Raw genomic sequence first — 25,276 nt, 5'->3', positions numbered from 1 at the left:
CCTGGGGAGGTAGCCCACATTTCCCTGCAATGAGAAGTGAAAATGGGAACAAAGAATAGTTATTCTCCTAGATTACCTATTTAAAGAGGCATGGGTGGGTAACTGAATTACTGTGAAAGTCTGCATGGATTATGGCTTTCTGAAATGAGGTAGAACCTCAAAAATTACTTTATAAAGAAAGGATAGAAAATGGTGAGTTGTTGTGAAACAGACTAAACACCCCAAACTAAGAATATTCTAATCTCTCTCTTTTTGATTTTTGACAGATGCTCCTCTTGGCAGTGCTGCTAACAAACCTACTGCTGGCCACTGTAATATCAGGTAAGGAAACGTTTATTTTCTGATGTCTAGGAATTATAATACTTTTTCACTGTTTCTTCTGTGAGATTGCCCCCCTCTGCCCCCCCCATCCCCCCTTTTTGCCCATCTAATCCTGCAATCCTGGTTCAGGCAATATTCTCATCATGCTGGAGACATCGCTAAAGTTACTCCTTTTGGCTCTTTACCTTGCAACAAGCACTGTATTGAGTCACAAAGACTCCCTGCAGTCGGTGATGTTTGGCTGAAGAAACTATGGGGCTTTGTTACTGCCCTATTGATTTTAATGGGATTGCAGGCAGGCACAAATGAACGAACGCATGGCATTCCTCAAAGGATCAGGACTGAAATTAGCCATGCAAAGTTTGCGCCAGTAGAAATAAAGCAAAAAAAGCCATTTCACTAATGCTTAATCCTATGGACTGTCATGCCAGGCATACAGTCTGCCTAGAAGCTAGAGCTAAAGGTCCAGGGCACGCAATGATCAATGGTGATAAATTCCTGAACTACAAAGTGATTGTTTTACATTACATTGCAAGTTATGTTGTGTTTTGATATCCAGGATCATCAGGTTCTTTGCTTCAGGAGTCACCAGTTTCCCGTTGCAGCCTTTTTGGGAATGATCACATCAAAACTTTTGATGGTTCATTCTACAGTTTTGCTGGGGACTGCAGTTACCTCCTTGCTGGGGACTGTCACAAGCGCTCCTTCACACTCTTAGGTGAGTCTGAGCAAGATACCAAGGAGTAACAAATGCAAAATGTTGTAGGGATGTGGCATTGCACTTGTGCCGGGTTCCATTACTGAGAAGAAAAGACAAATAGTTGCCCTTTGTCAGACAGGATGGACCACTGCATAAAAGGATTTGGTTTTTGTTTTTTTGAAAGTAGGATTACTTCTGAGGAAATTCTGTCACTTTGGCTTCTGTTATCCCTTGGTAATATAGCTCACACATAACTAAGCTGCCAAGGAATGGAGATTTTCTTACTGGCTGTTCTAAAGAGGGAAAGTGAGACCTTTTTTAATTTTGAATTTGCTAGGGGAATGTGGCTGTTAAAGCTGAGTAGAGGAATAGGAACTACACGACCCTGCAGAACTAATTTTACCTGTACGCTAAATCCCCCCAGTAAGAAAAATCCCATCCTGCAGGACAAAAGGCCTTTGAATTAGCATGAGCCTCTGCTGCGTTATTCTTGGGGACGGGCAAGAGATGATATGAGAACCAAAACTGTATATTACTTTCATACCAAACTCTTCTGGTAGCTGATAGTCTTATATTCACTAATAACTGTTCTGTATTAGTCATAGTTTAAGATGACTTTTTACTGACTACAAGTAAATTGAAATAAATGGAACCCATCACTCTGAAAAGGAACTATATACCAATTTAAATAATTTTCTTCTTCAACTTGAACAACTTGGTACAAATTTTTTGTATGTAGAAGAACCCATCAGCATATGTGAAGTATGAATTGATTGCAGTATTTTATGTGATCAATTAAATCTTAAAAAAACCCCATGAGTGGAGACTTTATGTTTATACTGGACATATAAGCATGGCATAATCTATTTTTTATTCCTATCTTAGTATACATGTGTGGGTTTGTTTTGGTTTTGGCTACCTGGCTTTGAAGTGCAATCATCTGCATTGCTGAGTAAAGCGTCTAGGTCTGGGCAGAGCTGGCTACCTCAGAGCAGGAGGTCCAAAACAGGCAGTGTATTGCACAAAGAGCTGCTCTAAAGTCAAAGCTAGACAACAGGCAAAAGCAGAGAAAGGTCTATGTCTAACCCCCCCCCCCTTCTCTCTCAGAGCCTAAGAAAGTTGTCTCCATCTCTATGTGCTTCTCCTTTTGAAAAATTCAGAGTGAGTTGCCCCCCAGTTGGATAGCCAATATTGGCATCCACCCCTTAAAGACCAGTTGAGATGGTTAGAGGGCTTATCAAGAACGAAGATATCCAGGCTCAGTTCTTCCATCAATTCAATGGATTCAACCCCCTTCTCTTACCACTGAGCTATGGACTGTTCTTGGGAGGAAACTAGGAAGGGAAAGAGCAAGGCAGATCATTGAGCACATCTCCTGTGGAAACTCCTCCAGTGTGCATGGTAGGATGGAGAATTCACTGGCTAGAGACAGTAACGGGGAGACCGTGAGTCCACAGCCAGTGCCAGGTCATGTGCCTGCCAGTGGTTGATGCCAGCTCTCATCCTGGAACTATCTGTCCATTTCACGTTAAACAACTATGGGATGAAATAGATGGATGGCTCTTGAAAATGTTAGATGATACGCTCCCAACCCTGCAATGTGTTCTTACAAGTTGTCCTCCTGAGTCCCAGAACTAACAATATTTACTTATGTCTCATCTCTTCAGGTGACTACCAGGATGGGGAGAAAATTGGTTTCTCTGTGTATCTCGGAGAATATTTCAATCTTCGCTTCTCTTTAGATGGAGGTGTGATGCAGGAAGACAAAAGGTACCTGTGGAAACAAGTATTCTAGTAGAAAAAAACCCGATGTTTTTTGTGTGTCATATTCTGAGAAATTCCTATTTTTCTTCATAGGGTTTCCATACCTTTTGCCTCCAATGGCATATTTATAGAGAAGGAGGCAGGTTATTATAAAATATCCAGCGATGAGCATGGCTTTGTGGTGAAGATTGATATCAGTGGGAATATTCAGATACTCCTTCAAGAAAAGCACTACAATAAGACCTGTGGGTTGTGTGGCAACTTTAATAAATTTGCTGAAGATGACTTCAGAACTCAGGAAGGTAAGACTACAACTAACTGACTGTATTTTAACATACACTCTGCACACTTTTCCTGATGGATGATTCAACAAAGATTTCGCTGATCCAGCAAAATGTTTCTACAAAAGCTGTCAGGTACCTCATCTTGATGCGCCGAAAAGCTGTCTGACTAAGTTCTTTCATCTTCCTTTCTCCTGAAAGGAAACTGCTGTTGTATCTCATTCCTGAGCAAACCCCAGAAGCCTGAATTTAACACTTTTAGAAATCTTGAATCTTGAAATAGAAAGATAAAGCTACGGGCTAGACAATGTACAATATAGTGTGTGGGGAGACCGACTAAGAGAAGACCCAGCAAAAAAGATGTGAGGAATACTTGCTGATTCAACTTTTAATTTTTAATGAGTTAGACAAGTGGGAGTAAGAACAAATAGTGTTGCAATAGCAGAATATTAAATCCTGGGGGTTGCTACTGGCAGATTTGTACTTGGATTTGGCATGGGATGCTGTTCTGTAAAGTGGTTACCTTTTAATGACATTTCCTTGTCTATATGGGCTGTTGGATTGGAGGTGCACCTTATATCACACCAGTTCCTAATGAGAGGGAGAGACGAGACTACTTTTGCTGCTCTATACACCTTTATGCGAAGTCTGCCAGTGTGGGTGAAGACTAAGAGTTTTGGAAAAGCCCTGAATATGACTTTGAAGGACTGATCTTGATTTGTGGTATTTCAGAGTGTCTTCTTTTAATTCTTAGCACTTCCCTGAAGAGGAGAGGTTTAGAGTGAAGTTAGTTAATACATTAATATGTTAAATTGATAATGTAAAGTATGTATTAAAAATAAACGATACAGAAAACAGAAAGGGAGACAAAGCAACTTGGAGAAGAGCCTGGCAGTGCTCCAGAGATGTGTCTTACTGACACTTGGGATACATAAGCATAGCTTCAATGTACAGAAAAAAACTGATTTCATAGTATGTTAAAATGATTGATCAGTCCTTCAGCAATGCAAATAATAAGAAACAAACTCAGCTTACAGGATTGCTTGGCAGGGCTTGGATACCTTGATGTCTGAATGTGTTGAGATCTAAAGTTTACATCTTTTTCTCAAGACAATAAATAGGAGTGAGGCTATTATAAAAAGCAGGAGCAGAAAAGGAGACTGTATTGCCTTGGACTGTTCAAATGTAGAAGATTCCCTTCTGCTGCTCATGTTTAAATGTGTTTCATGGTGTATTTGTTTAACACGCTGGAGACTGTATCCTCCCTCTTAAAAAAAGCAGTGCTTTCACAACCACAGGTTTCTGAAGCTAATGAAGTACATATAACAGGGTGACTGCTTGGAAGAGCTGAAAAATAATAGAGAAGGTGACAGAGAACATGCATAGCTCTTACCGTATGAGGAAGGCCCTGACTTCTGTAACCTGCATGGACATACAGATCTGTGATTTTAGCCTGAAGAATAGAATCGTATCTCAGGAATTCTGCCAGTTTTTTACTCTGATACAATAGACCTTTCATTTAAACTAATTTAGAAGGAATTAGAATTAATTGTGTTTGAATTGTATTTATTAATATTTTATTAATTTATTAATTATTTTGTTGTATCAGTGAGGGACGTCACTACGCCCACACTTTGTTTGTCTCCTTGGCAGCTCTGCTGGTGAGGTGGTTCATATGAGCATTTCTTAACTTGCTCCAAGTAAAACCAGCTTTTGATTAATTCAGACCATTTTTTTAAAACTGTTGAACCTAACTTCTAGGTGAGGGGCAACACAAGCCATTGCTTGTATATAAGTAATATTCTTTAAATGAAAGATCTAGGCAGCCTATTGGTAGTCTATGAAGCAGTTTACCCTTTTCTTTCCACTGCAGTTTTTATTTGCTCTAGTTTTAGCCTGATTAGATCTCATAAAGGTCAACCCAACTGAGGATGTGAGCTTGGTGTAATGACTTAGCGATCTGAGGGCACTGAAGTCTTAAGGGCAGCCTTAAGGTTGCTAGCAGACTGAACTCTCCTGTTGATGTGTCCATTGCTTCCTATTAAAATCTGGGCGTATTTTGATTTATGAGATTGGGCCCTCAGTTTTAATCCACTAGATATATTTCTGGGCTGGATTTGTATTGATAATAAATACAATAAGATCTTTGAGCTTCAGAATAATATGCAATGGAAGCACAGTGCGCAAAGGAAAAAGACAACAATCTAATGTTGCCAAGATTACGGGCTCTCACCTGGAAACCTCTGGGGAGCACTACCCAGATCTGAATGTCAGAGGCAAAAAAAGAGAGATGATGCTAGAGGTTATGCATCAGGTATTGTGCTATAGCCAATGAGGTTGTCAGATAGCTGAGATGTGTTAAACCTTCCTCCAGGTTTTTTAAAGGCTGAGCAGGCACCTCAAGATGTACTAGCCTTTAAACTGCTTTGATTTACACTGAAATCGTAACCTGTCTGGTTGCTAGTAGTCCTTGCCTGGTAGGAGTAAAGCCTATAAGAACCACTGTGAAGGAAAGAGGTCTGCAGCTGAAATGTTTTCTTCTGTCTCTCACAGACTGTAGCTCACATGGTTTAAAAGCTAATGCAGTACTTTTGTATCATCTTCATATCTGCCTGCATAGGAGGAAACTCATGTGATTTGATGGCCCATTTCTAGGGCTTCTTTGTGGCACCAGAGGACCTGATCCCAAATTTGTGCAGAAGTCAGAGCTGTCACAGATAGAATCTAGCCCATAAACACTGTCTTTCATGTAGCAACACAGGTTTTGTCACAATTTCAATAAAATGGCAATGTTTATGTTGTAAACAAATGAAAACATGATTTTTCTGTATTTTAGGAAAAAAATATATTGTGGATAATAACACAGAGGGTTAGTTTGGTTTGCTCCTAAGAAAGTGGATTATGATATAGAACTTCATTAATTATATTTGGATTGTTTTAGGGTGGTGGTGAAATAAGAGGTGAAGCACCTGCTATATTACTGGACATTACCACTTGCAGCAAGTAAATAAAGGAGGCATTAAGGAAAGGGTGTTTAAATTTAGTGAACAGTGTGTAATTGTTTTTTTTTTCTCTTGATATATTTATACTCATGTTCTATAATCTATCCAATCATGTGCTATTGTCATGGCACTCTTATGACTCCTCACTGTGTTTTGGTGTAGAAACTGAGAACTGATAGTCTGATGAGAGGATAACACACATTGCTTCTATATACACTTTTGATGCTCAGTTCTTGAGGTCCTGGAGGTCAAAGTGATATGACTCAAGCTATGATACCCTAGCAAATTAACATTGCTAGGACCCAGCTTTGAAGGTAGTGGCCTTAGGCAGTAGCTATTGAATCTCAAAAAAAAAAAGAAAGTATCCCCAGTAGGTTTCAGAGTTGCAGACACACACTGTCATTCAGACAGAGGATGAGGTGCTGAGTCACTCTCATTGACATAGTTGGTTACTAAACTAGTTCACCCTGCAGAGAAGTGCTCATGTCCTGTCGAGACCTACAAACAAGATTGATTGATTATATTGTACATGGTTGCTTGTTTATTCGATATGGCAGTAAAAACAAGCCATCTGCCCCTTGAGAGTTTGTTCTTACACTTTAAGCATAACTAAAATATAAAAAGAAAGTTCTCGGAAGCTTTCCAGGGTTTTTTTGTTTGGTTTTTTGTTTGTTTGTTTTTCCCCTAGATCCTAATGAAGGAGTTAGTCTCCTCTGCTTTTTCTTGCCAGCTAGCCTCTGGTCCTTTATAGCCATGCTGTGAATGCTTCCAAGACGTGGTAATTGAACAGGCTCTGCTTTCTGACATCATCATACACTTCTAACCAGTTGCCAGTCTTTGCTTATATCAGAAACATGAAGTGGAGTCCTTTCTAGATGCTCAGATATCTATTTGGCAGCCTTCAGCCCATGGCATTTGAGTGTCTCGTGATCATTGTCATGAGCATTTTACAATTGGGGATCCAAAGTACAGGCCAGAAGAGATGACTGACTTACATAATACTACAGAGGAAATCTGACACAACACAGGCAACTTGATCCTGAAATCTCAGGGCATGCACACATGAGCAAGTCACCAAAACCCCATAGCCTTGCAGCATGTTAGTGGTCGAAGGGCATGCTCTCACATTGCAGAAAGTGTAAGGTCATTTCTCCCAATGAGAGAGGCTGTACCGCAAGCTCACGGACCTTATTTGTGTGCCCGTAGCCTCAGTCTTTGCCTAGTAGTACTGTTATCATTGAGCTGTCTCACAGTGATATTGCTGCGATAGGCACTTGGTTATCTAGGTCATCATTGAAGTTTATTTGTGCAAAAGAGCTCATTCAAGTCCAACACGGATATTAATCCATCATTTTGTTATTTGTGCATGTTACACACTCGTAGCATTACGGAAGGAAAAAAAAAAAAACCAACTCAAATTAATCCAGCATCCCATTATGCTTTTCTTGGCACTGGCAGGAAGCGTGGTTCTGGGAATCTGTCTCCAAATTACAAAGACATTAATGATAAAACAATACTCATGGCTAATTTTGGATAAAGGCTTGATATTCTGAGGCTGTCAGCAACATGTTCCAGCCTTTTAAGCTGCTGAAACACAGAATATATGATGCCACTGGAGAGTGAACATAGCTTAAACAGGTAGAAGCAGACAGTATCTGCAAGGAACAATCTGATGTTTCAGGTAATGTTTTCATTCCAGAAGTAGTATAAATGCATATGACTGAATATGCAACTTCCCTGTGTGTGGTACCTGTTATCAGAAGCTTTTAAAGCATGTTCCAAACTCACAGTGATGGTAGTGCAGATATAATTTTTTTTTTTCCCCTAAAAAAATAAATAAAAGTTTTGGTCATTCTGAAATCTAAATTTCTTGGCATTTTAAAGGATATCAGTAATTTGATTTTAGGCAAGTTTAAAGTTTTTGTTTGGCCTAAGTAAATAATCTTATTTTCTTTCTTGCATTTTAATTTGAAAGTAAAAGGGATAGATTCACAAGGGAATTTAGCTGTCATTTGCAAACAGTACAGGTGAAGAAGACTTGCCTTGTACCTGTTTTCATTATATGGCATTTGTCTGAGATGCCAGAAACCTGCATTCATAACCCACTCTGCTTTATTTGGAGTTTGGAATCAAAGTTAGACATTTTTGTTGTGAGGAGTGTGCCTTCATCACTGGGCTGTAGAGTTTTGGAGATGGCTCTTTCCCTCTCTTGTGTTTAATATTATTAATTTTATATTCATTGAACCAGAGAGGGCAGGAAAGACTTTATAGCCCATGAATTCAATATTTCATACCATTAATTTGGTCCAAACTATGGATCAATTTTTGGTCAACCTTGCCAATAGTTTTGCTTGTCTGGAACCAGGTAGTAAACCATGTAAAACTGTAAAAAAAAAAAAACAAACAAAACCCTCACAAACAAAAAAAACCCCATTGCTTGGTAAATAACAAACATGAAAGTTTACACACCTCTACTCACAGTATTGTAGTGTCTTGAACAAATTCTTGCATATATTTTTACAGATGAGTTAACAGGCTCTGGGAGAGTTAACCTGATGGGCCTGTGGCCATATGGAAAATGTGCAGGAGGTCCAGGGAGGGAGGTCAGGGTTCCTGCCTCCCACTCACGTGCCTTGAGCATGAGGTGGTTATTGCTAATGCTTTGCCTTGCCTGACCATCAGTCTCAAAGTAAACAAGCAGCACACCAATTTCAGATTTCAAAAGTCTCTGGTGATTTTGAGACCAAGATATCTTGGTGAACACTGATATTTCTGTCAAGAGTGAACATCATCTATCTGAAAATCAGATAAGTGAAAGCAACTGTTCTGACAAAAGAAAAAAAAGGGAGGGGGGGAAGTCTTGCCCAAAACATGTCAGTGTGGTGCGTGGTTTTGTTTTTGGTTTTGTTTTTGTTTTTTTCTCTCCAAAGAGACAGAGACGTGAGGGCAGCAATTAGAGCACTAAAGTCATAGTCCAACACAACACCCCTGGAGGCCCCACCTGCTGCTCAGGTGGTTGGTGCGTGGCCCTCTCCTGGAGGACCTTAGCAGGGTCATCAAAGTGGTGGGATGTTGCTGGTATGTAGGGAGAAGGTGAGATTTGGGTTGTGCTTTAACAGCTACCTCCTAACCCATCTTGCATCCTAAAAGGAGACTGCATGCCAACTAGATGCCTGGGGGTCTCGGCTGTTAAGCAGCCAGTTTGCATGCCGGTATCAGTCTGTACTATGGTCCACATCAGGCACTGTTTTTTCAAGCACTTGTCTTGTGTCCAAATGCTTTGTTTTCATTACATTTTGTGACAGCATCTATTTTCAAGACTTAGACAAAACAAGTGCTTTAGCAAAAATCCCACCCAGGCTGTACGGAGGGTGTCTGGGTGTAGGGCTCTGATGAGCCCTGGCTAGGAGCTGTTTCTCCAGAATCTTGGCTGCTTAGAGAAAGAAGAAAAAACGAACGTGGAAGGAACAGAAGGAAAACAAAATTCTGCTGTGTAGGAGAGGAGGGCAGTCGTGCTGCATGGTGGGTGCAGTGCCAGAGTAGGCAGCTGAGCTGCCTGGCTGCTCTGTTAATAGTATCACCTGCACACTTAAGAAATCCCAGGTTTTTTAGGCTGTTTTTGTTGTGTTGTCCCTTCCACCACCTTTTCTTTCCTGCCCCCTCAAGTCCTTCAGCAGAAGGAAATAGAGGTGTTGGGTGAAAGGCAGCTGTGGTGGCTGCTCTTCCCTCTTCCTTCTGCCCAGAGCAGTCAGACATACCAGGGACAATTCTCCCTCCCTGCTTTTCTTCCTGAAGCCTCATCAAGTAGATGAAGTATTTGAGAATCACCACACTGATCGACAGGGCATGTAGCACAGAGTATGGGTTGAAGAGTCCTCTCCAAAGTTACCCTCTGCAGAAATAACTTATCCCCATGACCCCAATTTGTTAAGCAGCTCCGTGGCCCCACAGTCACTTCATAGTTTCATGTTAGAGCTCTTCTGATGGTCAGTGAAAACTTCATGTCCAGCCGCTTTTCACCTTTCCAGGAGTATGGATTGCATCTTACTGTGTGTTTGTAAAGCTGCTCATTCAACGAAAATGCAAGTACTCTGAAAATACAGGTTCTATTGAATTTGTATTATTGGAAGTAATAACTAATGATATCCGGTGAAATACTGTGCATCTTTAGTGGCTGCATTGTTTACCATTGAGGACAAAGTTTCTGGGGAAGAGCAGGCTGACAAACATGCATGCAAAGTTTTGCAGCACTCTCATTTTAAAGTCATAGTGCCTCTCCAGCCCTTTATCTGTTGCCACAGGTCACTTAAGGCTACACTGGACAAATCACAGGCAAAATACACTGTCAACTGATCTCTCTTAATTCATTATTATCCTAGATTTTTACTGTCGTATGTTGAGGATGCTTACCTGGGGCAGGACTTTGAGCTATTGAACAAACCCAAATTGATCAAGTATTGCCTGATCCAAACAGCTTGTAGCTTAGTTTAAGGGCCCTAGGACTTTGCAAGGAGGAAGAACTGTTCTGGCAAGTTGTTGGCAAATCGCTTGTGCCTGTGGAATGGTCTGCTAATATACAGACAGGCGCTGGCAACAAGAGGGTTTGAAGAGCAGGTTCCAAAAAAAGCCCAAACAACCCCACAAAAGTTTTGAAATTATTTATTTTGAAAAAAATTTACTTGAAAGTATTAATCATAGAATAGAGCAAAAGAGTTAAAATAGTATAATGCAAACGTTGCATAAAAGAACTACATAAGAGGTATAAATTTACAAGCACCACAGAAGAAAAAATCTCATGGAGGGGGAGAAATGAAAGAACAGGTGACCAGCATTTCAGGGCCAACCTTCAAATCTTAACGTGTGGGTAAATGAGGATCTGGTGGTACCTGCCAGTAGGAAGCTCAACATGAACGTGCATTCAGAGCCAGAGGAACACCACTTCAGAGCGGAGCCTATCTCCTGTTATATAACTGTTAGTGTAAGGCTACACTAGTGCAAATAAAAGGGGATGTATTTAATTTGGCACCTTGCTTCTCATCAGACTAGATTTTATCGTTACTCTAATCTTTACAATCTGTGGTAAACTAAAGGGTTGCATTCTTCTTGTTGCTGTTTTTCTTTTCCTGTGCTGAGCTCTGGCTGCATAGATGAAAATTTCATGCATTTTACCACCTTTCCCTGTCATCCTTTCCTCGGAGTCTTCCTCCTTTGACATCTCCTGTGAGCCTAACATATGCTACATTTATAAGCCCCTAATTTCTAGTTTACAAAAAAAAGTCTACTAAAGGCTACTGGCTTTATTACATCTGCCTTAGCATTCTCAGTGTAGATTTCACGACTACCCTTTAGTTTAGGAACAGTTTTAGTGTTCAGTATATTATGTGTGTTTGTACTTAATGTACAGCAGGTAGCTCAATGAAATTTTTATTATGTACACATATATATTATAAAAACAAAAATATATTATATAGATATATTTGGGAAGCACTTCTTTTGTTTTCCAGATACAGCCAGGGTCATATTTCAACATATTCTCTGCATAAGGTCTTGGGAATGCGTTAACGGTGGCAACTGATATTGTCACATGCAACACAGTAGGGTTTTAAAAAGCAAAGTTACAGAACTGGGAAAGAGTCATGAAATTAACTATTTTGTAGCAGGTACCCACAGAAGGAAGTGGAGGTAGTCCTCGAATCAGCCAGGCCATGGGAGGCAAAAGGGGGAGGAGGGAACATTCCCTTTCTGGGAGGATCCCCCTTCTCAGAAGGATGGAGCAAGAGAAGCAGAGACGTGGCTTGCATCTCCCACGAAGCGGCAGCCATACAGATTAACTCCTTCAGTTTTGCTTTTATGCAAAGTGGGTGCAAATCTTGCCAAGCCTGGGCCAGGAGCTGCTTGTAATAGGACAGAGGAGCATGTTTCAGGACAGCTTGCACAGTAAGATCATGGGCCCAAGCAATTATGGTGTGTGTTAAGTTTCTTTGCACACAAGATTTAGTTTCAGACAGAAGGAGAAAATCAAGGCTAGCTGGGATCAGGAATGCTAATGCTTTCTTTGGTTAGGGAGAGCAGCTTCATTTTGTTTGCTGCTCTAATATGTCTTGTGTTTTATTGACAACTTTTAAATAGTAGGAAAATGTGTAGGCATGCTTAGGCTTCTGCAGATTATAGCTGACCAGCAAATAACTCCTACCATGTTCATGCAGGTGTGAGAAGTGCTGGGAGCTGCCTTCCGCAGGCTTTAGTCTGTCCTTGAGCTCAGAGAGGTCCTCTACAGGAGTCAGTTCAGATCACTGAAAGTGGCTTTTCTACAGTCAATCTATTTGGAATAGAAATTCATTTGATACCACAGTTTTTATTTTTAAAAACAGCTTTCAGTAGACTATCACATTGATAGTAGCCAATAATGACCACTTGCTGCTCAAACCCCTGAACAACCATGTGCTTCTCCTCTTCTTCATTCACAGGGACCCTTGTGGGAAACAGTTACGATTTTGCAAACTCCTGGGCTTTGCACAGTGAAAACAAGCAGTGCAAGAGAGTGCAGACTCCAAGCAACACCTGCAACATTTCATCTGATATTGCAGAGAAGGTTGGTGCCACAACATACTATTCTGGTTTTGGTCCTCTCCTACCTGAAAACAGCTTGCCTGCCCTTTGGCAGAACACAAATGCTTCCTTGAATCCATGTCTGTACCTAATGTAGTCCTCCCTCGGCAAGTGGTTAGGATGCAAGGTGCAGGAGATACCCGTTTTGGGTTTCTGAGGTGCAGTGTGGTCTGAGATAGCTATACTGGGCACTGATCTTGCCGCTGCACTGGAACAAGGTGCGTGGCTTCTCGTCCAGCCTGCCAGGAGTTAACCACGGGGCTGGCAGTGGCCTTATGTAAGTCCCTGCTGTGGTGCAGCAGGGTCAGGTGCAGGCAGAAGGTGGAAGTGACACATCCACAGTGCGTGCCTGTGCTGTCTGTGGGCACTCCCAGCCTCTCTGTGAGCCAGCGTGGGGCTGGACGCAGGATGTAGCTGTGTGCTTGTGGTTCCTGAGCTGATAACTACGTGCCCTCCCTGCAGACTTTGGCTGGTGCTAGCAAAAGGATTTCTGCACTGGGCTGCCTGGTGCTGTAAAGAAGTGACCTCGGAGGCTGCACGTTATGCCCGATGTCTTATTTACATGCAGTGTTGAGAAAGGAACAGTTTACTCGCTAGTTAGTGAATGCAATTTTTCTCTCCTACTGCACCCTGCCTGTCGCTATTCTGTCTAAAACGGTAGTACATATATATCCCTTCTTCCTCTCCCCCAAAACTCCCAAACCCAACACACAAACAAAGAAACCAACAGCTTATTTGAGCCTGAAGTGTGAGTTGCTGCCAAAGAAACTTTGGTATTACTTGGGAAAGGTGTGTTTAAGTGGTGCCTGTAGAATGAGGCAGTTAATTCCCTCTCTGATTCTGCCAGCAGGGAAGCATCGGTTCTGAAGCCTCTGTGGGCACCACCATCACAAATAGTATTTGTGTATGTGTTGCAGTTCATATACGTGGGAGTCACCATAGCGGGGAGATGCTTCAGCTGGGCTGTTTTTGACAGAGGAGATGTTCTCTGTAGGTGTTGTAAAGGCTCTGTGCCACCAGGCTATTTCCCTTGCTAGGAGGAGGTTCCTGCAGCTATGCATATAGATAGTAGCTCTGATTTGTTGAAGAAACACAGAACTGCTTGTTCAGCCAACTCTGTGAGCCCCTTTGCTGCATCAACCTTTTTCTTCTCCTCTTTTATAAGTATAAACATGTTCCTTGTTTCCCTTAGACACAGGGCGGACACATGCAGATGGTCACCAGCTCAGGGAGGAAAGTAGCTTTGAGTATATACTGACTGCATGTGGTATTACAGGTTATGACTGTCATGGTAAATTGAGCCTTCATCCATCGAGGGTTTGCATCTGATCTCATGTACTCTGTTGTAAATCAGAATGATCTGGTGGGTGCCAGATTTAGATATATACCAGAGTAACTGAGGCCAAAATTTAGCTGTTAGTTTCTTGCTATACAAGTCCTGTAGACCGATACTTGTTAAACTAGGCTCAAATAATTTCTCAAGAATAGTAGCACTTCCTGAAACATATCTGCTCTACAGCTACTTCGAGTGCTGGTTTCCTAGTTACCTGGAAAAACCTAAGACTCAGACAAGCTTGCAAAGTTCTGATTATTTATACTTCCACTAAGTTTTGGATGGGGACGCTTGTATTAGACATGTTCTGAAATTCAGTGAAGCATGCTCGTGCCCTTTAGCACTATAGCTTCAGCCTCGCAGCCTGCGAACTTGGCTAAGAAAATACAGCAGTGATTTCAGGTTGGAAATCTCCAGCCTATGTTTCTTGCTTGAGCTGTGCCAGTGTGCACGGGGTGTTTCTGTCAGGGTCAGGACTGACTGAACACCTGACTTGAGTAATGGTGCATGGTGTCAAGGGTGTGAACAAAGCGTGAGGGGTTTCACCCTGACTGAGATGTCTTCTGAGGGACAGAACTGAGTTTTAAACCCAGTTACAGCTCTAGACCGGGGCGAGTTCTTGTGACTGGTTGTGGCCACTGGAATTTTATCTGTTCAGGCAAGTTTAATGTTTAGAAAATGTCAACATGGCAACTAAGGCCAGGGAGTGGCATGCAGGGCAAAATCCTGTCTGATGGGAAGACTGCAACTAATGCAAGTTTTATACAGATCACGTTAGATATTGATGCTTTTTTGGATAAAGTTTGCTCTCCCCCAAACTGGATGAAATTATCTTCTCTCTCGTGTGAGTTCATGAGCTCACAGCATTTAACATTGGCTTAATTTATTCACTGTGCAAGAATAAACACAGCACTATTAATAGAAGTCCAGCCAAACGAGTGCCTGCTGAAGAATGTAGGGCTTTTTAATAGTGTGCTTTGTTTGCTTGCTTCAGCTTCAGGAATGTAAATCTCCTCCATCTCCCAGCCTCCCTCCCTGCCAGGCGGTCAGCTGCTAGGTGAGGAAAACAACAGCTTTGGTTCAGTGCGCTCCTCCCGCCCTCGTCCCCCCACTCGGGGTAGATCTGCAGTTTCCTTTGCCCTCTCTGCCCCCCCCCCCCCCCCCAACAGCATCGAGAGCCTTGTTGCTCTTTTATCTTCAAATCATAGAAAATGTGGACAATTTTGTGTTCTTTAATAAGGAAAAGCTCTTGTCTTGATTAATGGCGCCATGTATCAGCTGAAGGTCTTGACCCAGCTCACACTCTTACCCTACTGTTGCTCTGGGCCTCTCCCTGCCCTCCACCTCCAAAATACATATACACTTACACATGTTTGACTACTGCTCTGCGTGCAGATACGGTTTCTTCTCAGATACATGTATTCCCCTCCTAGGGCTGGAGGCAGCTTGGCATCTGCAGGGTGGAGCTGCCTGTTGGCTACCTTGTCTTGTGATCCTGAGAGCATGCCAAACTGGGTAGTGCTGGAGGGAGCTACCGCCTCCCTACCAAGCCCTGCCCTCTTCAGCTACTGTTTAAATAGTTACCAAAAAGAAAGCTTCTCTGCGTTATCTGATCCATGTTTTTAGCACTCGAATGTGATGATTTAGGCTACCTGTTCAATGAAGTACGGCAATCTAATAGCCTGTCAGATGACTAACAGCATGGGTAACATGGATCTTGAAGTATAAATGCAGTGATGTTGATAACTGTGGTAATGAGGCAGCCTTGAAAACAAAAATATATATGTTTTAAAGCATTACGATTGATTTATGCGTTCTTAGATGTTACCTTTATTTTCTAGATTTCACCTCTAATAGAAATGGCGCATGGAGGCCACAGTTCATTGTATTCTTTCTTTTTTTTTTCTTTCTGATTAGGAAACTATACCTATAACATGTTAGATGTGAAAATGAGTGAAACTAGAATTCAACTCATTTCTGCCTTTGCTGAAATTCAGCTTTTGCTGTGATTGGTAAGAAATAGTGCCACTCATATCCCATGGAGTACTTCCATATGCATTAAAGAAACAGCATTTATCCCCAGATCTGAAAGCAAGTGGGAGAGGTTTTCAACTTTTGGACCATAATTTGTAATGGTAGAGGTCATAAGCAGGTCCAGCAAAGACATGGACATACAATACTATAATACATTTTAGGGGTAAAAATGAGGCCCACTATATCTAAAATCTCATTTTTCTGTTCCTGAAATATACAGGTTAGCTGAATCGGCGTTCAAGTGAAGTGACTTCAGTCAGTTGTTATTTATGTTTGCTCAAACATACAGCCAGCATTTGGTGTACTAAACACATTGGCTTTGGATGCTTTTTACTTGGAAAGATGGGAGGCTAAATCATTCTCCCTTTGATGAGTGAACCAAAAGAAGATGTATTCTGAAAAACTATACCCAATTATGGCATCAGAGTATACCCTTCCTGAATGATCTGGAACACTTCTGTGTATCTATATACCATAGGGTTTAAACTCAAGGGAACGAGAGGGTGTCTCTGCTTTCTTCTGTTACTTTTTAGGTTATATCTCTTTAAAGGCAATTGTTAAGCAATAGACAAATGCAGTTCATGCAGCAGCAGAAGGCAATGCCACAGAAATTGGAAGAATGTACAAAATTCCACCTACAGCTCTGTGTGGTGGGACTAGGGAAGAAAGGTCAGCAAGTTTGCGGTTGCTAAGGGTTGTCAGTACCAGGACACTGCCAACCCATTTAAAGAAACACTTAAAGTAGAACTCATGCAGAAGTCAAGGGAGAAGTTTCAAGACCTTCTCTTGTATTTCGGATACTGCAGTCAGTTCTGCTAGTTTTAATCTTACAGCCACTTGTACTCTAAGCACTGTTTCAGCCTGAGGCTTCACTCCCTGGTCTGCTGGTTTTAGATGTTTGTTTGTCTGTGTGGAGCCACTTCCAGGACTGTTGCTCCATAAGCAGGAATGCTACAGTGGTGGGTGAGACTGCCAACATCTGGTGCTCACCACGTATGTGCATTGTCCCCTAAACTAAAGAACAAGGACGTCTCTTAGTTCAGCCTGACCACTGAGTTTTAAAGAAACAAAAGAGAGAAAATACAAATAATTTGCAGAATGGTTTAAGTTGGAAGGGACCATTGGAGGCTGTCTAGTCCAACCCCCTGCTTGCAACAGGGCCATCCTAGGTCAGGTTGCTCAGGTCCTTGTCCACTCACATTTCGAATATCTCCAAGGGTGGTGGTTCCACAGCCTCTCTGAACACTTGTTCCAGTCTTTGACCACCCTCAAGGTGAAAATTTTTTTTTGGTTTTGTATCTGTTTGGATTTACCCATATTTCAGCTTATGTCTGTTAGTTCATCACAATAGTTGAGATATGTCTAAAAGATGGGAAAATTTCAGCTATAATTTCTTGCATAAAGTCACTGGAAAATCTGAAGCAATTTGAATGGCAAGAAAACCTTTACATAGAGAAAATGAACTGTTTGTTGCTTTCTAACGTATATCACTTGGTTTCTTGATAATCAGCTAGAGCTCAGTCATTAGATTTGTTGTTATTGAACAAGACCAAGACCGAAGAATACTATAGGGAAAAAAAAAGGTGGTTAATTTTTTTTTTGTGTGTGTGTGTGGTATCTCCTTTATTTTTAAAGTCGTTTTCACATGTAACATTTACTGGTATGTCATAAACATGGTCATAAAAGATTGTTTCTACTAGTTTTACTGTTTAGTGGAATACACAGAGTCTGAGTTCTATTGCAACATAACAGTTGAGTTGTATTACCTTTTTAACAATGCTATTACCTTATTAAGAACACTTATTAACACAGCCCCTAAATGGGCTTATTCAATATACTGGTTTTCTGTTGCATTTGATAGTATCTGGATCAAGACTTTGATCCAGGAGTTGCTGCACTGCTCATCCTTTGAATGACTGAGCTCACTTTCAGTTATATCAGTTTCATCTTGAAGCACTGCTTTAATAGCTTTTTTGGCTGCTTCTGTTGTTGTTACTTCCACCCTTAGGGCACTTTTTCAGCTTTCTCGTACTTCTGTGTAGTCTTAGAGCAGCACCAGCCACCATTTATGTAGTTCCTGCTCCCTTCCTTCTAATCTTTTTTCCAGCTGGTTCAGCATGGTAGCTGCTATCGGGGCATCAGAATTATTCCAGGCTGGAGCTGATTCTTCTGGAGGACAATCATGTTCAGCTCTCTAATGGCGCTCAGTTAGCATTGCTTTAAGTTCCCTGAGGCCTTTCTCAGAAAGCTCAAAACCTCTTTGTGTATGTGATTGTTCACTGAGCACTTTGCTAAACTCTGAATGTATTCCCAATGGGCCAGACATTTCTGGCTGGTTTGTTTTCATAAGCAAGAAGTTCTCTCTCGGTTCAGACATGTGCTAGCTTTAGCTGATTACCTGGACAAAACACCCTTTAGCAAAAAAAGTCTTTTCTACTCAGCAGTTTTCCTATACAGGTATACCATCTGCCATTCAGAGAAGACACGTAGACATCTGCTCAACTCTGTGGGTTTTTTTGCTCCCCATTTTTCATCTCCCAAAAAATGAAAACAAGACTTTTTTTTTTTTTTTTGTAACTTTTTGTGCTGTTACCTCAGGTACTGCTTAAGGTATTCAGGAGTAATGCACCGTTACTGTGAACTACTCTGAAGAACATGCCCCCCCCCCCCACCACCACCACTATGTATAACACCTGAAATATACAGCATGGTTACATCTGCGTATATAAAACACTGACAAATAAGTAGAAGAAAGTTATGCTTCAACTGTTTGTGCTAGGGTTGTATCAGAAAATCGTTTTTCCACTTACTAAACTCAGTGTCATCCTTTCAGAAAGTTGCATTGAGGACCTCAGACTTACTGAACTGTAACATAATGCATATGTAGGAGAAAGTCTGTTTGGGAGCCTTTCTTGGAGAACTTAGCCATAACTCAGTTTTCCTTAGGTTTTGTTTCACGTACAGCTAAGTTTCATCTTAGCTTGCTGCCGTCTGAAAGGAGAGGTCTTGGTACCCTCCCCCGCATCTTACTGTGCAGTCCTCTCCTTATACTAGCTGTCACCATGCTGATTTAACTCATGAGAAGAGCAGAACAAATTGCATTTCTTCCCTGGGTTATTTTTCTGCCATTTATCTGAGTTAAATTGACCTGTCGTGCATTGGACAAGCCAGCAGGAGCAAAAAGAACATGTGGCCAGAAGTGGGAAACAAATTTGGTTCCTCATATTCCAGTCAGATTTGATCTTTCACTCTGAAACTTACTCTGTTCCCTCATTATCCAAAAGATGGTCTGGTCATTTTTCTTCCTAAGTACGTCAATCATAAGTTCCTCTCCCTTGCTGTGCGTGTCTTCCTGGTATTCCAGACACCATCTGGTTCTTCACTGGGTAGGAAGCAGTTCTTTGCTTCCCTCCATTTGCTGACTGACCGACATGTTTCTGCGTGAAACATCCCTTATATGACATTCTATTTTATAATAATCAGTATAATAATGTACCTCTGTGTATATATGGATGTGGTGAATAAATGGATGTAGCTCACTACCAGCTCTCGACTATGATGTTATTTAACTACATGGTGGTGTTAAATAATAACCTTGATGTTATTTAAAACAGTGGTGACAGTGTGTTTGGAAAAGTTGGGTTTTGTTCCTTCTTCCTGAGACTATAGTAACTCATTTTGTCCCTTTTTCTCTCTCTGTTTCTACCTGTGCTCCTCACTTGTCATGCAGGGCATCATGGAAACCTGCCAGCTGCTAAGAACATCTTTGACCTTCTCCCGGTGCCACCATCGAGTTGATCCAGAGCCATACATTGATCTCTGTGAAACAGACATCTGTGCCTGTACCCATGGCATGGACTGTCACTGCTCGGTGTTCCTTGATTATGCGAGAAGCTGCGCTCACGAAGGAGTGATTTTGGACGGGTGGCCTGAAGAGAGCTCATGCAGTAAGCTGACAGGATTATTCCTAGGCTGCTTATCCCAAATGAGATCATGCCTGTCTTGCAGATTTATATGCTGCAGCTAAAAGCAACTGGTGCTTTTTTAGGATGTTGATTCAGGTTGATTCAGGCATGGCAGGTTAAAATCTGAAGTGCCTGTCACTTCCATTTGTCTGAAGTGCCTTTGCTGGCTCCCCCTTTCAGCTCTTCATCACCCACCTTTTTCTAGAAGTTGTTGTCCGTAAGGTAGGATTGTTTGACCCATATATGAAGAAGATCCTGAGCTATTACAGGTCCCACCATGGTATACAAAGTCAGTGAAGACTTATTTGATACACAAAGGTATAGACTAGGATGTTTAGGAGCTATTTCACATACGGTTCAGATGTGTGACGTTATCCAGCCTGTACTTGTAAGTCAGCATCCTCTTGAAAGGCTCTCCTTAACATTTTTTCGTGAAGACAATTGTTTCGTCCTTTATTTGCTTGAACCAATTACACTGAAATTGAGATGTTGCCTTTTTTAAGCCAAAAAAAGCTTTTTTGTTGTCTAGGTTAGAGATCCTGATTGCATCTTGAAATGCTGCCTTTATTAGCCCAAGTTTGCTGAGGTCAGAGGTGCTGATTGCATCTCTGCTAAGATTTTGCAACAAGGAAGTGCATAGATTGACTGGGATGGATTGTGTTTATAAAGGAAAGGTCATGTTTGCACCCATTGTTGATATACACATATACCTCCACTGGAGAACCCCGGTTAAATACATAAGCACACAAATGAATAATAATAAAAAAATAAATCAATCCTCTAATATCATATTCTCAATGATTTTTCTCATATTTTTGTGTTACACAGGAAGGACAATTTTCTCAGGATGTTTATGTAAATTGATTTCATGGGGTAACTGACTGATTAGTACTGACAACACTTTCTTCTCTGGTAAAGATATTCTGCAGTTGGCCACCACTGGAGAAAACTGTGCCTTCAAATTATGGTTAAGGCAGGAAGATACTGCCAACCACTTGTTCAAGGGATTGTATACCGGAGGAGAGTCTTATTTCTAGCAGTAATTTGTTACCTCTCCATTGGGACATAAAAGGGATCTGATGAAAACTTGTCTCCTTGCTCAGGGTGCAAGCCAGAGAACCCATTTCTAACTAAAGCAACGAGTGAAATGAACCCCTCTCTGTTCCCAGGAGCTTTAGAGCTCGTTTGTAACCCTTGACTTCACAAACCACATTTTTCTGAGTCAGGAAAAAGAGAGGGGGCCTGCTGCCACATCAGGAGCTTAATTTTCCATCACCCTTCATCTGTGCTATGATGCTTTCTCAGGAGATGATGATAATAGTTGCACTGGAGGCATGAAATGCTCTGCTGCATACGAAGGGCTCTAGTGCGGGGCACATTGTACTAGTGCGAGCTGGTGCCCAAGCCCTGGAGCCACAGAGGGCAAGACCGCTCCTTCGTTACCCTCCCACCTACTTCAACAGAGGGTTTTCTGGGAAAGGGCAGGCTCTAATCTTTTATTCCCACTCCATGCCCACAGTCTTGCGGGGTATGTCTACGCATCAAAATGAAGGAATGGCTACAGTGTGTGCTTGCATAATGGCCTAGCCTAGATAATGACAGCACTGAAGATACCACGGCATGGGTGTTATCCTGTGCTGGCTGTTCTCTGGAAGAAGAAGGATGGGATTTCAGAGTCTTAACTGTCTCCCAGTTCTCTCTGGAAACACGAAACAGTGTAATTTCACAAATGAGTAGAGTAACTGCATAGCTTAAAGGTACAGAACATGCTTGTCTATCCAAATTACTTAGATATTATTGCAAAACTTCTCCCCATGTTTGATTGTTCTTAATGCAGTTGGTTTTAGTTATTAAGACTCAATTTATTAGAAAAGAAATTGGCTTTAGCCTCTAAGTGTTTACTACACAACCTGACAGATGATGATATTGCAGCAAACTGAAAATCAAGTGTTTCTTAGATGTTCTGCTTCTGAAAAAGAAATCATTGATTGGAGAGGATATGACCTTTTTGGTGTCTCTCTGGTTCAGCCTTTGATAATTAAGGGATTTATTTATTTAAGAGTTATTGAGCAATTTGCATTTCTAATTTCTTTTAATTGTTTCAGGGCCAAGATGTCCAGTTGGCATGGAGTATAAGGAATGTGTATTCCCTTGTGCCAAAACCTGCCAGAGCCTGAATATCAATGAAGTGTGTCATGGACAATGTGTTGATGGCTGCAGCTGCCCTGGTAATTTATTTACTGGGTTATTTACAGAGAAACATTTGGCAGTGATGCAACCTATTTTATTAGAAGAAGGAAAGCTGTGTCTTCCCTTAAATTTTCCTGAAATCAGAAACACTTCTCTTTTCTGGGACCATGCCTTAGAACAAACCAGTTTCTATAATGCCTGTACGCTCACTCCATGAAAGGGCCATTTTTCAGACCCAACTAAAAAGTAAACGTTTCTGTGAACATCAGCACCATCTAATACTCTAGGATTGCCTTTCTTTCTTGGTGAGGGACTGCTTACCATTGATGTGTCTAGATTCCTTCTGAATTGCTTTTCGTTAGGAGCATCCAGTTAGAGAAAGAAAAAGCAGATATTATACTGAAGGAGTTTCTTACAGAAAAACAGTATGTGTAGAGCTCGCCCTATAATTCCAAAGATCTCCATGATTTTAGATGAATGATTTCACTTATTAGTGAATCATTTGTACAGGAGATTTGATTGGCATAAAAGGGGGCAGCCCAACCACCACAGTCTTCCTCCTCTGTCTATTGTACTTAAGACAACTGCAGGAGGAGAGTTTTATTCCTGGCTGCAAAGCTCCATATGCTCCCATTTCTAGCTGTTTTTTGTTGGGGTGTTTTGGTGTTTTTGTTTGTTTGTTTGTTTGTTTTTAATAGGACTATCTCTGCATTTCACCCTTCAAATCTGGACTTTGTGCGAATGCACAGAGGCATTTACTGTTGTCCCCCTGTACAGGAGACCAAGCGTGATGGAGGTTTACTGAGAACATAATTTGGTGTCCAAAACAAGGCAGTGATGACAATGTCAACCTTGTTTGAGGAGTCGTTACTGCATTCAGAGCTTAGTAGTTTCCCATTTAGCTGCCAATCTTTCTTACTGGAGGTTCAAAGCTGTCACTCTGTGGAAGGACCTAGGAAGGTGCACATGGAGGGTGACAGGTGATGTAACTAGACACAGGAGCTTATTTTGTTGTGAAGGATCTAGCTATTATATTTGTGCAATCCTGGGAGTGTTGGGAAAAGCTGAAGGAGATGAATCCACTGGGTGCACAAGGACTCTTGCTATATTCTTCCTTTGGTAGCTGCACTGGTCAGTTCAGCACAGGGAAGGTCTAAGGGGACAGGAATTGAAGAGCAGAGAAACAGGAGCTCAACAGAAAGGGTACTGCATGAGGAACAAGTAGATGGGTAGAAGGAACTGCATGAAAAAAAATAACAATCAGCAGTTCACAACTTTTACTGTTATTTGGTGCACAGTCAACAGGGAAAAACTTTGATTTGAGTTTCATAGAGAACCAGGAGGATCTGACAGATGAATAGAGGGATTTGGGATTTACGATGAGGATTATGCCTTCACTTAGCTTCCCTCCAGTGCTCCAAGAGTAAAAAGGATCTGTTCAATGAATGTGTCTTTTTTTTTTCCTTAAATGCACCGCACAGTTACTTTAATTGCTGTAAATGGAATTACTATTGCCAGGAAAAAAGGCAGACGTTCTGTTTTCTTGTGCTCTCTGGAGAGCCACACCACTCTTAAATGCTCAGATCTTGTTTTGAATATCTCTCACTGGAAGGATTTTCTCAACAGCAAGGATCTTTCCAGGCAGCTCTATGGGAAGAATGGGAGAAAGGGGACTTACCTGTGTCTCACTGTCCATGGTGACTGCTGCTGCCAGGGAACAGGGCCAAAATGTCTGCAGGCGATTGAAAGGAGTCCCTCAAAGAGGAGGGAGAAGGGTTTTCAGCAAACAAAATGTTTTGCTACAGTAGCTCTTTTAAAAATGGAGGAATATCAACTATCTCTCAACATGGGGATCTAAGAAAAAGAAACTTGTCCTTTCCTCTATTGCTAGTTTATAGTGCAATCTCGGACAAGTCTTCTGTGCCTCTGTTTACCTTTGTAAGGTAAAATACTCTCTATATAGAATAGATAATTCTAGTTGTGTAATGTGGAAAAGTCAGCAGTTGGATCCAAGTTGGGAGGTTGGCCCTTTCACTTTTTGCTTCTGCAGAAGCTGAGAAGAGAAACCACAGCTCCACATAATGTTTCTTTCTCTTAGACCCTGTCTGCTAGACTTTTATGGTGTCCAACTTTGTTTCTTCATTCCCTACTTTGTCTCCTCTTCTGTCCTCTTATGACAAATACAAAACCTGTCTGGGCACTCTTTACTGCAGTCAGTGAGGTGCACGTATTTTTCCAACAGTCAGTTTCTAGCCCAGCTCTGATCAACCTTGATCGTGCTCCCCATGTTTGACTCATATGTGTTCCAATATGTGTGCTTTGGACTTGGGGACTCGCTAAGCAAAGAGCTCTTCTGGGAGCACCAGAAATGCTCTGTTCAGCACATCTGAGGGAGAGGCAGTACTAGAAGGAAAGTAGACACCAGCCCCTGTGAGGCTTTTTGGCAAGCCTCATTCTTCTTTATTGCTGTCTGTGACTAACTATGGATAATAATGCATATGAAGTCTTGCCAAAGTATATGAAGAACTAGAAAATCTAATCATATTTATATTTGTGTCCCTGTGTGTGTGTGTGGCATGTGTATCTGCTGCTACCTGATCTATCCAGAGGGGAAGCTCCTTGATGGTGAACATTGCATTGAAAGCTCCGAGTGCTCCTGCATCCACTCTGGAAAACATTATCCTCCTGGCTTCACCATCTCCCAGGACTGCAACTCATGGTAAACTCTGTGTTGCTCTGGTGTGGTTGCTGTTGCTCTAGATAAGTACCGCACACTGGTTAGTGACTGTTTTAGATGATCTTTCTAGAAATCTCTCTCTCTACTTTTTAAAAATTTCCTTTCATTGGCAAAGGCCTGCTCTCTTATTGGAAATGCCAGCCCCTTCCAAGAAGTGAGCTGTTCACAAAGACAAAATCAGCTCTGCTTTTAAAGGGATATTTGATCTGATAGAACAATGTGAGGGTCATACTCCTTCAAACAGTAGAGAACTACCTGTTTCCTGTGGATAAGACAGACTGGCAGGTTCCCATGTCTGGTTAGTGTCAGCGGTGGTGTCTTTGTTTTGACTTCCTACATT

General features: G+C 41.5%; 1 protein-coding gene across 1 annotated transcript in view; it reads left to right on the top strand.

Annotated features, from left to right (window-relative positions):
• Positions 1–266: 266 nt before the first annotated feature.
• Positions 267–25,276, top strand: part of VWF (von Willebrand factor) — a 144,749-nt gene continuing 119,739 nt past the window's right edge. The window contains exons 1-8 of the mRNA XM_050915926.1: positions 267–321; positions 881–1,039; positions 2,689–2,791; positions 2,879–3,087; positions 12,536–12,660; positions 19,775–19,991; positions 22,115–22,237; positions 24,807–24,918. Of these exons, the coding sequence (XP_050771883.1) occupies positions 267–321; positions 881–1,039; positions 2,689–2,791; positions 2,879–3,087; positions 12,536–12,660; positions 19,775–19,991; positions 22,115–22,237; positions 24,807–24,918 (1,103 nt within the window). The remainder of the gene's footprint in view (positions 322–880; positions 1,040–2,688; positions 2,792–2,878; positions 3,088–12,535; positions 12,661–19,774; positions 19,992–22,114; positions 22,238–24,806; positions 24,919–25,276) is intronic.

This window comes from Gymnogyps californianus, chromosome 1 (genome assembly GCF_018139145.2).
Source record: "Gymnogyps californianus isolate 813 chromosome 1, ASM1813914v2, whole genome shotgun sequence".
NCBI lineage: Eukaryota > Metazoa > Chordata > Aves > Accipitriformes > Cathartidae > Gymnogyps > Gymnogyps californianus.
This window is presented reverse-complemented; position numbering and strand designations above follow the sequence as displayed.